Source organism: Culex pipiens, chromosome 2 (genome assembly GCF_016801865.2).
Source record: "Culex pipiens pallens isolate TS chromosome 2, TS_CPP_V2, whole genome shotgun sequence".
Taxonomy (NCBI): Eukaryota; Metazoa; Arthropoda; class Insecta; order Diptera; family Culicidae; genus Culex; species Culex pipiens.
In genome coordinates, this window is record NC_068938.1 from 67,668,642 (window position 1) to 67,684,404 (window position 15,763).

The 15,763-nt window shown below is 39.9% G+C and overlaps 1 protein-coding gene across 2 annotated transcripts; it reads left to right on the plus strand.

Moving 5' to 3' along the window:
* Window positions 1–357: 357 nt before the first annotated feature.
* On the plus strand, window positions 358–15,129 carry LOC120414077 (protein argonaute-3). Of its 2 annotated transcripts, none has more exons than XM_039575099.2 (4): window positions 358–496; window positions 7,086–9,448; window positions 14,386–14,533; window positions 14,596–15,129. In XM_039575099.2, the coding sequence occupies exons 2-4, from the start codon at window positions 7,107–7,109 to the stop codon at window positions 14,932–14,934; spliced, it is 2,829 nt and encodes a 942-aa protein (XP_039431033.1). In that variant the 5' UTR covers window positions 358–496; window positions 7,086–7,106; the 3' UTR covers window positions 14,935–15,129. The 2 variants fall into 2 exon arrangements, with proteins under 2 accessions (XP_039431033.1, XP_039431032.1); XM_039575098.2 differs by lacking the exon at window positions 358–496 and adding an exon at window positions 6,782–6,936.
* Window positions 15,130–15,763: the final 634 nt, after the last annotated feature.

Genomic DNA, 15,763 nt, shown 5'->3' on the forward strand with positions numbered 1-15,763 from the left:
CACGATTGTTCTGCTGTCACATCGTCTCTGTTCCTCCAGTGTAGAGGACAATCAGGTCGAATCAGTGTTTTGTAAATCGTCAGCTTCGAGCAGCGTTACAGTTCCAGCGTGGAGACGAAACCGAATGTTTCTGGTGCGGTCTTAAGCGGTCTAAAGTACACCAACGTGTCCACCTCCTCGTACTCATCGCCATCCACAACTGACCTATTGACCGCAATGGTAGCAGTATGGTTCAGTTTTGTTTTGTTCTTTTGAAAACAATAGATTTTTTCAAACAAAAGGTATCTCACTTTCGATTCGACTTTCTTTGTGTTCTCTTGCGATACATTTACCACCGTTAGTGTTCTTCCAGTATTGACATAAGAAACACGTGGTTTCAATTTGAAAACAGTAAATATTTAATTTATTCCTCGCCTGGATTGCTTTTAACCTTCGGAAAGTCGCATTTTTCGATCTCCCTTACAAACATCCTTATACAAACTGTGCACAAAGTAAGGTAAGTGATTCAACCGACTTAGTCTCTTCCCTTTAAACGGCAGTTGACCACTTTCCTGATTTGTTTTAGGACATTTTTACAGAGTAGATTCTTTAATTCGAAATTCGCTAATAAGAATTTCCGCTATATGCAATGCTGGCTAATTCGCCAGTAGTCGAATTAAAAAACTCTCAAAAGTCATTTTCATCAAAACATTTAAGATTCATCTCTAAAAATTATGAAGTGATCTTCCGATAGAGTTGTCAGATCTACACTACACTCAAACCCTGATGGTTTGACACCAGCTGTAGTCAAACAAACGGGTCACTTCTTAGTTTGACACCCCTTTTACACACACTACCAAACGTTTATTTTGATAGTGTGCGTGAGCACCGTGTAAAAAGTGAGAGTTCGTCACTTTTTACTTTCACCAACCAACGGGTTACCAACCTAAAAAAAAGCGTCAAACGAATAAGTGACCAAACACCGGAGGCTGAGTGTATTTGGACGCGTTAGAAAGGTTTTTTGATTACCCATCCCGCGATAGGTTGTATCAGCCGACTCGGTCCTAACCAGGTCCCAGCACCGAAAAGGACCTAATAAAAATAATTTTATGAAGAAAAAAAATAGGTTGTATCATAGATCCGGACAACGTTTTCATCAAAATATCTGAGATCCGGCAGCAAAAAAGTGTATAAATAACACTTAAGTGCTGACTTTGATAGGGTTGGCAGATCTTTAATATTTTGGACTCATTGGTATTTTAGTTATCTTTTTAAAAATGTATAACATAACGGATTTTCTTACAAAAATCTTCCTTTTTACAATATTTGAAACTTTAGCCAAAATAGTTTTTTAACAAAACTTGTGAAGTACTTAGCTAAACTTTATAATTTTCAATAGCGACTTGGGGTCCCAGACGGATCGAAAGAGTCCAAAACGGACAAAATCGGTTCAGCCAGTGCCGAGATAATCGAGTGTCAATTCTTTTATCAACATCCCACCACAAACAAAGACATTTTCTCAGATTGTGTTCCTGAGTCGATATGTATACGTGAAGGTGGGTCTAGGTGTTCAAGCTAAGAAGTTAATTTTTCGAGTGATTTTATAGCCTTTTTCTCAGTAAGGTAAGTGAGGAAAAGTTAATTTGAAAATCGTCAAAAAAAGTTCGTGTACTTACCTATTGCTTCCTACAACTTTGCCGAAGACACCAAATCGATCACAAAATTCCATCAAAAGCGATTTTCGAATATTTACATACCATTTTTGTATTGACAGCTGCCAAAATTGTATGAAAATTTGTGAAAAAAAAAAACGAAGTTGACTTTATAGCTGTCGGCCACCATTGCTAGTACCAACCACTAGTGTCTTCCTTTTTATCTACAAGGACTTCGCCGCCCTGGGCTCCTAAGTGTATGAAAGTATGGCACGGAGCGACGGCGCCGGATACCCATATTTACACAAAGAATTTTAGAGCGCCCGCCGCGGGATTCGAACCGGTGACCTCTGGATTGTTAGTCCAGTGCGCGGTCCGATTGATCCACACGGCCAACACGAAAATTTGTGAACCAATGACAAAAACGTTACTTAATCCACCTTTAGGTGGTTGGTGCCTTCCTCATATTCATAAAGTCAATACATTCAGTAAAAATAGCAACATTCCCCCTTAACATGTTTAACAAATCAACTTTATTACTCATTTCTTTTGATATGGCTCGCAGACCATCAATATTTCTGGCTCATCGGCAAGGTCTGATAAAAAAAACCTATCCAACGATAGTTCGCATGGAAGATTCAGACAATATTTTTATCACAATATCTGAAATCAAACCTCTAAAAAGTGTATAAATAACACTTAAGTGCCAATAACTTTTAATAGGGTTGTCAGATCCTTGATGTTTTAGGCTCATTTGAAAGGTCTTTCGGTTATCTAACTAACGATGGGTCGCATGATGGACCCGGACATCATTTTTACTGAAATATCTGAGATCCGGCCTCCAAAAAGTGTATAAATAACACTTAAGTGCCAATAACTTTTGATAGGATTGTCAGATCCTTGATGTTTTAGGCTCATTTGAAAGGTTTTTCGATTATCTAACTAACGATGGGTCGCATGATGGACCCGGACATCATTTTTACTGAAATATCTGAGATCCGGCCTCCAAAAAGTGTATAAATAACACTTAAGTGTCAATAACTTTTGATAGGATTGTCAGATCCTTGATGTTTTAGGCTCATTTGAAAGGTCTTTCGATTATCTAACTAACAATGGGTCGCATGATGGACCCGGACATCATTTTCATTGAAATATCTGAGATCCGGCCTCCAAAAAGTGTATAAATAACACTTAAGTGCTAATAACTTTTGATAGGGTTATCAGATCTTCAATGTTTTGGGCTCATTGGAAAGGTCTTTTTAATACCTTTCTGAAAATGTATAACATGACAGGGTTTCTTACAAAAACCACCCTTTTTACAATCTTCCGGACATACGCCAAAATCGTTTTTTTAGCATAACTTTTGAAGTACTTTACTAAACTTCATAATTTTCAATAGGGACTTATGGGACCCCAAGACGAATCGAATGAGACCAAAACGGTCCAAATCGGTTAAGCCAGTGCTGAGATAATCGAGTGCATATTTTTTGGTGCACAGACCTACATCCCTACACACACACACACAGACATTTGCTCAGAATTTGATTCTGAGTCGATAGGTATACGTGAAGGTGGGTCTACGAGGTCAAATTAAGAAGTTCATTTTTCGAGTGATTTTATAGCCTTTCCTCAGTAAGGTGAGGAAGGCAAAAATGGCTTCTTTGGTTATAGGGAAGCCAAAACATAAAATACAAAAAAGTGGTCGAAATCAGCCGATTTCGTATAGATTTTGTTTGCTCATTTTTGTTTAAAAAAAAGTATTTAGGTAAAGCCTTGGATATAAATGAATATTCAAATATTAAAAATATATACAGATCTATAAAACAAGAGAATTAAAGTTTTTTTTTTTTAAACAGAAGTTTCTTAAATTTACTCGAATGAAAAATAATAATTTGTTTAAAAAAAGTGGGCAGTAGAAGGTAAGTTAGGTACAATCATACAATACAAAAAGGGACTTCATGGAAATTAAGCAAAAGTTTTGAATATAAACCTTGATTTAAGAGGTTACATACAAGTAAATCGGAAAAAATGTATAGAGTTGGTATGAACATACGCTTAAACTTTTTTTAAATCTGTTTTCAGGGCAAAAAATTATACATTTTAACTAAAATAAATTTAAAGACATTTGGTTGCATTATTGTCGAGATATAGTTTTTTTTTAAGTTAAAAAAACGGGTGCCACGATATATCAACACTGATTTGAACAAATCGGCTCAACATTTTGGTACAGACTCTTAAACCGGTACTGGTTGCATGACAAAGGCCTGTTTTGAAATAGTTTATTTGAAAAAAAAACGAAAAAAAAAATTCAATGCTTTTCACATAGAATATCGTAATTTTAATTTTTATTTATTTTTTGAAAAAAACCAAAATCTCAAAATCGAGTTTCGTTATGCACACGGTATAGGCCTTGAGAGACTTCACCCCGAATTTCAGCCAATTTGGTCCATCCAATCTCGAGATATCGAGAAATTAAAAGTGAGAGTGTGTGCAACATGGAGTTAAACTTTCTGTGAAGTTGCTGTGAAGATTTCCATGGCACTTTGAAAAGATTAACTCCATGTTGCACGCACACACTCTCACTTTTAATTTATCGATAGAGCAATCTACGTACGTATGTATTGCGTGTACGTACACGAAAATAAAGTGAGGTTAAATTGTGTCAGCCAGCAAAATCAAATGGTGCACTAGTGTGCGTACGCGAAACGTCATAAAGCTCTATCGAGAAATTAAAAGTGAGAGTGTGTGCGTGCAACATGGAGTTAAACTTTTCGAAGTGCCATGGAGACCTTCACAGCAACTGCACAGAAAGTTTAACTCCATGTTGCACACACTCTCACTTTTAATTTCTCGATTGTGGGAACATGGGAAGGTCCGCCATATTGATTCCATTGATCTTGATTTTTGAGGTAAATTCAATTGGCTAAAAGTCTTTTTTCAATTTTGAGATATTCTATTTAGTATTTACTTGTTTTGTTTGTGCTGATCTGCTCATGCTAAAGGAATACAAAAATACCAGTAAAATATTGATATCAAATTTCAATAGTAACAAGAATTGATAATTTTTACTCTTGATAAATTAAATGAAATACGGCAATCAATTTCTCGATATGCTAAATCGACGGTAACATTTCAAAAGGCATCATGTACATTTTGACACTTTCCGGGTTATTGCATATTCTGAAAGTACTCCTAATAAGCTACCTTTCCACCAAAAATGAGCAAAAGTTACTTCAGTAAAGTCTGTTTAATCATGATTTTAAATAAAGTAACATAAACAAAATCTCTGCCATCAGCAGTCCCTGTTTATATAGCCCTGTCAACCTGTCAAACAAAAGACTACATAAACCTCGTGACGAAAAAAAATCATCATGAACAAAGCGCCATGTACATTCGGCGAAGAAAAACGAATCATAACAAAGCGTCCCCCTCAATGACAGCAGGGTGATATAGACGTTGGGGATTGCAAAAGGAGTTATGTTTGTTTTTCTCAAATAAAACGACGGAAATAATGTTTTATTGAATTTGGATGATCAAGTATCAATAAAAGCAACGTTTTTCATCGTTTGTTATCATTAGAACATCTTATTTTGCTTTTATATTATTAATAATTTCGAGAAAAATTAGAATCCTGCGCTCTAATTAATCGCCGCAGAAAGATATCGTCGCAATGGGAAAACCTGTAGAGAAGGCAAAAAAGTAGGCCAAGACGAAAATTATAAAATCATGTTGATTGTCAATCTGAAAAAAATAGTTGGAACTTATGGTGCTGGCTTTCGATTGCTTGTTGGTTTTAGCTGCAGTTGACTGATTTTTGGTTTTTGGAGACGGAATCTGCGGCTCCACGACCTTCGCGGCCGGCTTAGTTGGTGGCCTACGTACCGGTGCCGGATTATGAGACCTTCGAGGCCGACTGGTGGTCTTCGTACCAGGTCGGATGGAGGCACAGCGAGCGTTGTTGGCTCCGTCGGGCAGGCTTCCCCCTCGTTGGTGAACCGGCTACCCAGGAATACTCATGCCCTAACGGGACCCTCCTTGAAGACCTGTTTGAAGGCCAGTCGTTTTTTTAGGGCGCTAAGAGGCGCAATACGATGGGGAAAATGGACCCAAAAATTCGCAGAAACATGGTTCCATGCAAACCATCAAAAGCTTCGTTTTTTACTCAGAAACAGAAACAGAATATGATAAAAAAAATCCCATCTCACAAACCGAAGTACGAGTTATTTTGTTGACTTTATTTATTTATTTTTTTTATTTTTTCATTCATACGAAAACTAATTCAATTTTTTTAACCAATAATAATTCAAAATGCCGCAAGAATAGACCATTAAAACAGCTTCCAAGATCTTCGGAGGCCACATCAAGAACCGTATTTAGGAAACAGCGTGGTCATGCGACGCATAAAACTTCTTAAATTTGAATGGAGAGTGTCTTAAGTGTATAATTTCGTCTCCTGGACCGGTTCCCATGTTTCCCAGTGGCCACATCCGATTTCCAAAGCCTAACAAAGTCTTCGACCCCTACCCCCTCCCCCTAACTGTGTTACATTATTAGGGGCTCCCATTGTTGCGAAGAGGCATGAGGCTGGATAATCAAATTCAAATTTAAATCAAACATAATCCCTGCAATAGAAAAAAGAAGTTACTTATTAAATAGTAAATTTGATTTTCATTTTAAAACGCTTACCAACTGAAATGATCGCTATCAACACGAACAAAATTGAGCATAAAAGTTGAGCTGAACTGACAGCAATAAAAAGTAAAAATCTAAACGATTGCTGCGATCAATTGAAAAAACGCTTGCGCTCGTATCTTTGAGACCCCTACAAGAAAATCACCAAAACTGATATTTTCTCAATACGCGCAATAAAATGGGAATTGAAAATGGATGCTCAACATTCAAATGCGTTTTTCTCAAAACGCATGGTTTGTAAATACATAATGCTTTTTGAAATGTTGGCGTCGAAATCGATAAAAAATTATAAATAAAAAATTCATGCTTTTATTCATACTTTGCCCCACTGTGCGTCAGTTTTTCTTTTCTCTCTTCATTTTGATCAACTTTCGGTGAACGTGCAAATTGAGTGCCCCTTCCTCGGGTGGAACTCACCAACACACACAAACCCTCGCACCCGCACAAATTTGTCACCGACTGGCAACGCTGCGCTGCTTTCCTTTGAGTTGTTGAACTTCTTTCATCGCGAAGGAGTCTAAAAGTTTTTTCGTGAAAAAACAAGACTTTGGATGAAATTTTACCATTTCTGACGAATATTCGAGAAGGAACCACCGCTCGAATAGTTTTTAAGGTAAGATTTGTTGGATTTTGTGAATTTTGGGGGTGAAAATTGAGACAAATCGGTGGAAGTGATCGCCTTCTTGGATTTTTTGCAAAACATGCGGTTGACGTCACCTTTGTTTTCAAATCAAAACAAACCTTTTCGCTCCCTTCCCCCAGTGCCACTGAATCTGCGCAGCGATGTCTTCCCGGTTGAACCTGGTGCGGACGCTGCTGAGCCAGTCCAGCTCGTCGGAAGACCGAGGTTCCGGCGGGACCAGTGCGGAAGCTTCGGCCGACACCGGCTTCCAGACGCGCACGCCGGAGACGACACCGAACTCGCAGCGCAAAATCATCGGCCGTGGCCAGCAGGCTGGCAGCGTTCCGACGATCGGAACGAGCGGGTTGGACTCGTCGGAGTCGGACAATCAGGCAAGTGTTGTGTCGTCGAACGTTGGGCCGACCCTTTCGGGGCGTGGTCGGGCCCAGTTTATTCAGGGACTGTTGAAGCAGCCGTTGGAGTCCGGGCGGTCGGTTCCGACGGTGGCGGATGATTCGGCGAGTACGATTTCGTCGGCGCCGGCCGTGTCGATTCTGGGGGCGGGTCGTGGTCGGTTCATGCAGCAGTTGATGAACACTCGAGCGGACGAGCCGAGCGTGAGCGACGAGAGCAAGACTCAACTGACGGAGCAAATGTCTCAGATTACGATCGCCGAAACGGTGCAGACGGTGGAGCGGGAACCGGTGAAGCGGATGGGAACGAAGGGCACTCCGGTTCAGCTCATGACCAACTACATTAGGATTGCGTGCGATCCGGATCGTGGTCTGTACGAGTACGAGGTGCGCTTCAACCCGGAAGTAGATTCGAAGGTGGCGCGATCGAAGTACATCAACCAGCATCGAGAGGTGATCGGGAACGCCAAGACGTTTGACGGGGTTAAGCTGTTCCTGCCGAAGAAGTTGCCCAACGTGGAAACAATTCTGCAGTCGGAAAACGAAGTCGACGGGCACACGGTCACGATTCGGTTGATGTACAAACGGAAGCAACGAATGTCGGAGAACATCCAGTTCTACAACATTCTCTTCCAGCGCATTATGAAGGTGCTTAAGATGATAGAGATGGGTCGGAAGAACTTCGATCCGTCGGCGCCGAAGCTCATCCCACAGCATCGGCTGGAAATCTGGCCGGGTTACGTGAGCGCCGTCGATGAGTACGAAGGTGGGTTGATGCTGAACCTGGACGTTTCGCATCGCGTTCTGCTGCAGACCACCGTGCTGGACCACATCCGTACAATCGCCAAAAGCAATCCAAGCGACTGGAAGAACCTCGTCACCAAGTCACTGCTCGGGGCCGTCATCCTGACCCGGTACAATAACAAAACGTACCGCATCGACGACATCATCTTCGACCAGAACCCGACGATGACGTTCATGTCCAGCAACCGGCAGCAGCAAATCTCGTACGTCGAGTACTACAAGCAACAGTACAACATCACAATCCACGATCTGAAACAGCCGCTGCTGATTCACCGCAAGGAGCGTCGCATCGCCGGCCAGGACAAACCGCAGGAGCTGATGATGTGCCTTATTCCGGAGATTAGCTACCTGACCGGACTCACCGACGAGATGCGCAACGACTTCAAGGTGATGCGTGACATTGCGGCCTTCACGCGGGTCTCCCCGAACCAACGACTCAACAGTATGCGCCAGTTTTGCTACAACGTCAACCAAAACAAGGAGGCGCGCGAAATTCTCGAAGTCTGGGGCCTCAAGCTGGACATGGAACCGCTCGTCATGAAGGGCCGCGCCTTCGAGGAGGAAAAAGTCATCTTTGGCAACGCCCAGGTCGGCGTCGGCAAGGCCGGCGACTTCAACCGAGCCGTCACGAGCAGCAACATGCTCAGCGCCATCCCAATCCGCAAGTGGCTGCTCGTGCACACCAACAAGGACATGAAGATCGCCAAGTCCTTCATGGACTGCGTGCAGCGCAGCTGTCGCCCCATGGGAATCGAAGTGGACACCCCCGCCATCGAAGTCCTGCCCACCGACAAAACCGAACTGTACGTGCAACTCCTGCGCACCAAAATCCGCCAAGACACCCAAATCGTCGTCATCATCTGCCCGACGTCCCGCGACGACCGGTACGCCGCCATCAAGCGAATCTGCTGCTCGGAAATCCCCGTCCCGTCCCAGGTCATCAACGCGCGAACGCTCGCCAACGAGGCCAAAAACCGCGCTATCGTCCAGAAGATCCTACTCCAGATGAACTGCAAACTGGGCGGAACGCTGTGGAGCATCAAGATCCCCTTCCAGAACGTGATGATCGCCGGAATCGACACCTACCACGATCCGAAGCAGAAGAGCAACTCGGTGTCGGCGTTTGTGGCGTCGCTGAACGGGGAGTACACGCGTTGGTACTCGCGCGCCTGCATCCAGAGCAAGAAGGAGGAGTTTATGAACGGGTTGTGTGCCTCGCTGGAGAAGTCGCTGCGCGCGTACGAGAAGCTGAACGGGGTGCTGCCGCAGAAGATTATCATCTTCAGGTGAGTTTTTGTAATAAGTTAGTTCTACGAAGGGGAAAAATCGCTTAAACTTCGTGAAAATGATTAATTTAAGTTAAGATTTAAATTAATTATTTTTGAAGATCCTTCGCTTTCTTGAAAAATTTGAGTTATTTTCTAGATTAAATTATTTTAGCAATTTGCTTTTCTAGATTTAAATTTCTGTTTTTTTTTATCAAGCTTGCGTTTTCTATGTCAACAGCAGAAATTTTGCAAGTGCAATTCTCTACGAAATCGGCGATTTCGTGATTTTTTTTATTTGGATCAAACTTTGTGTGGGACTTTCATAAAAAAATGCCACTATTGAGCAATAGAAAAGTATGGACAAAAGTGTTGCGGCCGAGTTATTAAAAATGTGTGTTTTTTTTTTTTTGGGAAATCTTGCTCGATTTTTTCAAATTTCGAGGTGAAACAAGAAGGCAGCGTAGGGTGGCCAGGGCCACTCAAATCGAGAAATCGGGAAATAGTCGGGAATTCGCCAAAATCCACAAAAAATCGGGGAAAAATCTGGAATTCGTGATTTTTTGTCAAAAAGTCAATTTTCAAATTAAAGAATTTAACCCTGGGCTTTGTCATAATGAGTGTCATAGGTTTGATACTTGTTTGGCAAAGAGTATGATTTGATTCGATGTGGAATTAAAATCGAAGTGTTCAGTATATTGCTGAAGCTTCCATTTTTACGCATGGACACCACTTCATGCTGCGAGAACCCACTTTGGCGCAGTCTCAGGGCTTAATCGATGGCCGGTAAGCTGTCATCGAGACAAGGAGGTTCTCCGATAGTGGAAATATCACATTTCGAGCCAAACATTTCATTAGGGCACAAAACCAAAACGTAAACATTTGGGATTATTCCACTATTCCATTCATTAAAACACACCCTACATGCCCTCCAAGAATCAGATTGATAGCAAACAATTTCCTATTGAAAAAATCAAAAAAACAAAAGGGCACATAACAATGTTCACTCCAAACCAGAAAAAAAGTTCAATTGTGCCCTTTTCTTTTTCGTTAGTTTTTCGTGGTTAAGGAACTTTCTATGTTATAAAGTGAACTTTTCATACATTCTTAACACTAATTCACTTCAAAACAAAGTTTGGTTTACGTTTCACCAAGGATTTCTGCAGAAAAAAACTTCGTCGAAATACAATATTTAATACGGCCTGCGGCTGCTGTTCAGTACACTTTTGAAGAATTTTTATGTTTCACATACATTATCTACACCATTAGATCACAAAACTTCACAAATTATCAAAATTTCCGCTGAATTCCTCATTATTTCTAACTAAACAAAAAGGCCCATAAACATCATTAAAAACAACAATCAGGTGACAGCGCTTTAGTGCCCTTTCAGTTCTTTTCGAAATTGCATTAAGAAAGGGCCCATTATGAACAACAGTTGGAAAGTTAAAAGGGCCCATTAAAGCATTAAAGCAGAGTTGAGGATAATGATGTGTTTTATCGTATCATCAGTAAAAATACCACCAGTCAAGCTTTCTTTTTAAATAGGAATTGAAACAAGTTGTCCACTTTTTGCCAGCGATTTTCTCGAATCGCGGTTTTTGGTTTTGTGCCCTAATGAAATGTTAGGCTCGATTTGTACAATGAACCGCTACATATGTGATTTTTCCCTATCTTAATGTTGGTGTCAGGTTAGGATGCGGGTTTTTAAAAATTTAGTTTTTGTAGAATTTAGGATTTTAACTATAAATATCAACTTTTAATACTTTGCTTTTAGTTATTTAGGGACAAAATTAGTAACAAGGAATTTAGTAATTCTATCAGAATCGGTGATTTTCATTCAAGTAGCATATGATTTGTCAAAATTTCCGTAGAGTCTCGATCAATCAATAGTGAAATGATATCGGACTAAGTTCGTTGATCTGTTGAACTAACGGTTGTCGGATTATGATTGTATCGACCATTGTTGCGAATCGAGGATCTACTGGAATTCTGACGATCAAATGGTCGTCTCTTTTTCAATTCACGACTTGTAAAATATGAACTGTTATTCTTTTTTTTTTTTTTTTGTTTTTTAAAAGACTCCAGACAGGTTTTAAAAGAAACGTTGTTTTTGGCTATTAATTAAAATTTCGGAGATTTGAGATAAGAGTAGCTTTCGGATAGGTTACTTTAAATCTTGTATTCAATTCAAGTTAGGTAGTTATCCGCAAATGAATATTTGGACTTAAATGAATAATTGAATAAGTTGGACTTATGAATAACACACAACTGTGCATTTATTCTAGAGTCAGATCCATACAGCGTCAGTGTTTATTTGGTCGAAGTGTACTAATTCATTGCTAGATCTGATTCTAGTTGTAATGTACGACAAGACTACTGACGGACGTGACAGAACGAGGGCCCAGTTTAGAGGTTTCAACATCAACGATGTGCGGCTGGACCACCCTCCCAAAAAAAAAAAAAAATCAAATTAAAGAATTTAAAGAATTTGTCTCTTCGAACATTTCGCATAAAGTTAGTTGTAAAACATGGAATCTTATCAATCTAAATTTTTCATTGAAAAAAATTAAAACAGTTAAATACTGAAAACTGGATACATCAGCATTGATTATAAAAATCAATATCAAAATTTACAAAATTTAGAAGGGAACTTAATTTTTTTAAGCGTTTTCCTAGATATTTTTCTAAATTCTTTGAAGTCATGTTTTAAGCGCTCTTTGATTTTAAGTCACCGAGCCACGTAGCCCAGTGGTAACGCTTCCGCCTCGTAAGCGATAGATCGGGGTTCAAATCCCGGCTCGGACCAACACAACTGGTGATCTTTTCCCTTCTGGATTCGATTGCTTAGTAAAGGGAAGGTAGTACCGTCACAAACTGGACCTTATCGCGACATCTTAGGAAGACAACCTATGGAATGTAAACATTAACCTTAACATGTTAACATTAAGTTGATTAATAAACTGTCACTGAAACCGCTTTGTAAATGCCGGCCCCGATACTGTTCACGGGTGTTCCCCTCAGGAACAGGGAAAAATTTACTTTTACTAACATTTCAAAAGGGCGTAATATTGAATGTTTGACCCTTTTAAAATGTATGTCTTGATTCAAAAATTTTCAAAATATAGTTTTCGGAAAGATCAGAAAATTTCACGAATGTTTCATGTTTTAACATTCGATTGCAAATTCAATTATGTATAGAAAAAATTAGGTACAAACAAATTTTGCATGAGATTTCGTTTCCCAAATATCACTATTTTTTCAAAAAATCATAGCTCGGCGGCAGATTTTTTGACCTTACTTGTCTATGGCTCAAAAGTTTCGGGTGTTTGTCCCCAAAAACATATCAAAAAATCTCGAAAATAAAAAAATACGCATTTTGGGAAATTGAGTTTTTGTAAAAAAAAAAATTAACAAAAAATCAGCATTTTTTTCCTTGAACCTATTTTTTCTCAATAGTCCTCAACAATACCTACAACTTTGCCGAAGATTGATCAGAAAATTCACTCAAAACTAACAGATTTTTAAATATTTACGTACCATTTTTGTATGGAGAGCTGCCATAATTGGATGGAGACTTGTATGGGTGAACCAATGACACAAAATAGCTTCTTTGGTCATAGGGAAGGTCCCCACAAAGTTTGAGCCAAATAAAAAAATACAAATAAAATCAATTTCCGTCTTTGGTTGAGAATTGCTTCATTTTTCAACCGACGATATCTTTGAAATTATTGGTTCGATTTTCAATGTTTAAAAAAATAAACTTTTGACAAATTTCCTGCTTTTTTAAATAATATTATTTCAAAGTTTTAGGTTCAAGACTAATATTTTAAAAGGGCTTAAACAATTATTTTAATGATTTTCAAATGTAAGGCTTTATTCTTAAAAAAAATGATTGAAAAGACCCAAAAATCACACGCAGGCCAAGGGTCGATACCTTTTCGGTTAACACACATGTAGAGAACATCTTGGTTCCTTGCAAGTGTCCTATTTTCTAACCTTCACATGATGAAAAATTGTGACCTAGCTTGTGGAAACGGCTCGTAATGCTTTGACCAGCGTAGGGTCAGAATCGCGACGGCTAAACAAAGGGGCGCGCCAATGTGAGAATGGAAAGTAACTTGTGAATGTAGAAGGTATTGTTTTGATTCGCAGCATGTTGTATTTTTAGTGAAATGTCAGTGTCAGCACCGTCGAAAGTTTTTTTTTCGCCTAATTTTGTATCGCCGGAACATACATTTTTTGAAACTAATTATTGCAAAACAACTGTAAAGTTGTAAAATACACTTTACTACAATTTGTTAATTGAAATATTGAAATTGTATTGTCGCTCTGGCACTAAACCGAATCGAGCGATTTCCACTCTCGCCGCACTTTTTCTCTCCGCCTTTTTCTGCCAAGCTTTATTTGGTATTACCCGAACAGAGTGTAGCCAAGTTTGTTATGATTCCTCCATGTTGTTTTGATTGGCGAAATTTTTTGTCGAGGGATGAAACATTTTTTTTGTTTATTTAATAAAAAAACAAATAAAATATGTACTATTTTTATCTTCAAAAATGCCCATCATTATCATCCAAAACATCCGACGGCAACACGCAAGCACTGATGCTATTTATTTTGCAAAAAAAATGCGGAGAGAAAAAGTGCGGCGAGAGTTGAAATCGCTCGTTTCGATTTGGTGCCAGAGCGACAAAATGTTGTCAGTGACGTTTCAGCACAACATATCGTTACACTCAGAAATGAAGTTGATAAGTTTGCGAAGCGTAGTGTCGGAGAAGTCGCCGCAAAAAATCGATTTTTTACCGAAACCACAATATGAAGATTTGCATTGACGAACTATAGATGCAAAATTGCTATTCGGGAAAGTATTCTCAAAGACATTGCATAATTGAAAACAAATGGAAAACAAAAATCTAAACAAATTTAAAATTAACAAAAAAAAAAATTCCCACCACCAGAGACGGCGTCGGCGACGGTCAGCTGCGAATGTGCTCCGAATACGAGATCCCGCAGCTGATGGAGGCGTGCAAGCTGGTCGAACCAAACTACTGTCCGGAGCTGGCCTTCATCGTGGTTCAGAAGCGCATCAACACCCGAATGTTCCGGGTGAGTTTTCCCTCTCGAAGATTCGATTTCTTCACTTATGACCAAGTTGTTGTTCCTTACAGATTGACGGCCAATCGAACCTGGACAACCCGAACCCGGGCACGGTGCTGGACCACACGGTGACGCGGCGCAACCACTTTGATTACTTCCTGGTGCCGCAGTCCGTGCGGCAGGGCAGCGTTTCGCCGACGCACTACATCGTGGTGCACAACCAGCCCGACTACAGCCCGGACGTGCTGCAGCGGTTGAGCTACAAGCTGTGCTACCTGTACTACAACTGGCCCGGAAGTGTGCGCGTGCCGGCCTGCTGTCAGTACGCCCACAAGATGGCCTACCTGATTGGCCAATCCGTGAAGCGCAATCCGGACGAGGTGCTGAACGATAAGCTGTTCTACCTGTAGAGAGTGGGCAGATTTTGTTATTCGTTGCTTACCAGTTATCACTATTTTCACTTTTTTCATTTTATGTTACCATTACCATCGATTGTTACTTCTTGGACAAGTTCTGATTTTTTTTGTTCAGTTTATGAGAAGATCGTTTTGTTTTTCCTTTCGTGTGATGGAATCTCCCACGGTAATACAAACACACACACACACTACACATTTTGTTGTTTTACTTTCAAGACTGTGGCTCGTTACAGAAGCTCAATTACGCAATACCAATGAATTCCACACTAGACATTAGGCGTTAGGAATCCGCTAGAAGCCTATTGTTGGCATATCAGCACTTTGACATTCAATTACAGCTTCCAAGAGGCGTTTTCAACTGAAACCAAGTAATAAATAAATCGGTACCGTACCGATACCATGTTGTAAAGAGCCGAAACGGCCGAAAAAGAAAAAAAAATACGTTGAAAAATGATCAAATCAAGGTGACAACGTTAGACGTTTGTTACAAAACGGAACAATAAGGGCTCTCTTGTGTACCATTGTACAAATATACAGATTTATATTCTCTTTACTGTTACAAACTGAGTACTGAATAAAAATAAAATGAATTTAAATTTACTTTTATATAAAATAGTTGTTTTAATTACTCTTTCACGACAAATACCAAAAAGCGTTTCAATGTGTAAATTATGTTTTAATACTAACCTTTTGCATTTCCTTTTATCTATTTTACAGCTTGCAATATCTTTCTATTCCAACTCTCATTCGTTTTTAGTCTCCGCTTTTAGCATGTGGTGGTTCCCACGAGTCGTGTAGTGCCCACCTCATTGTTGCTACACCT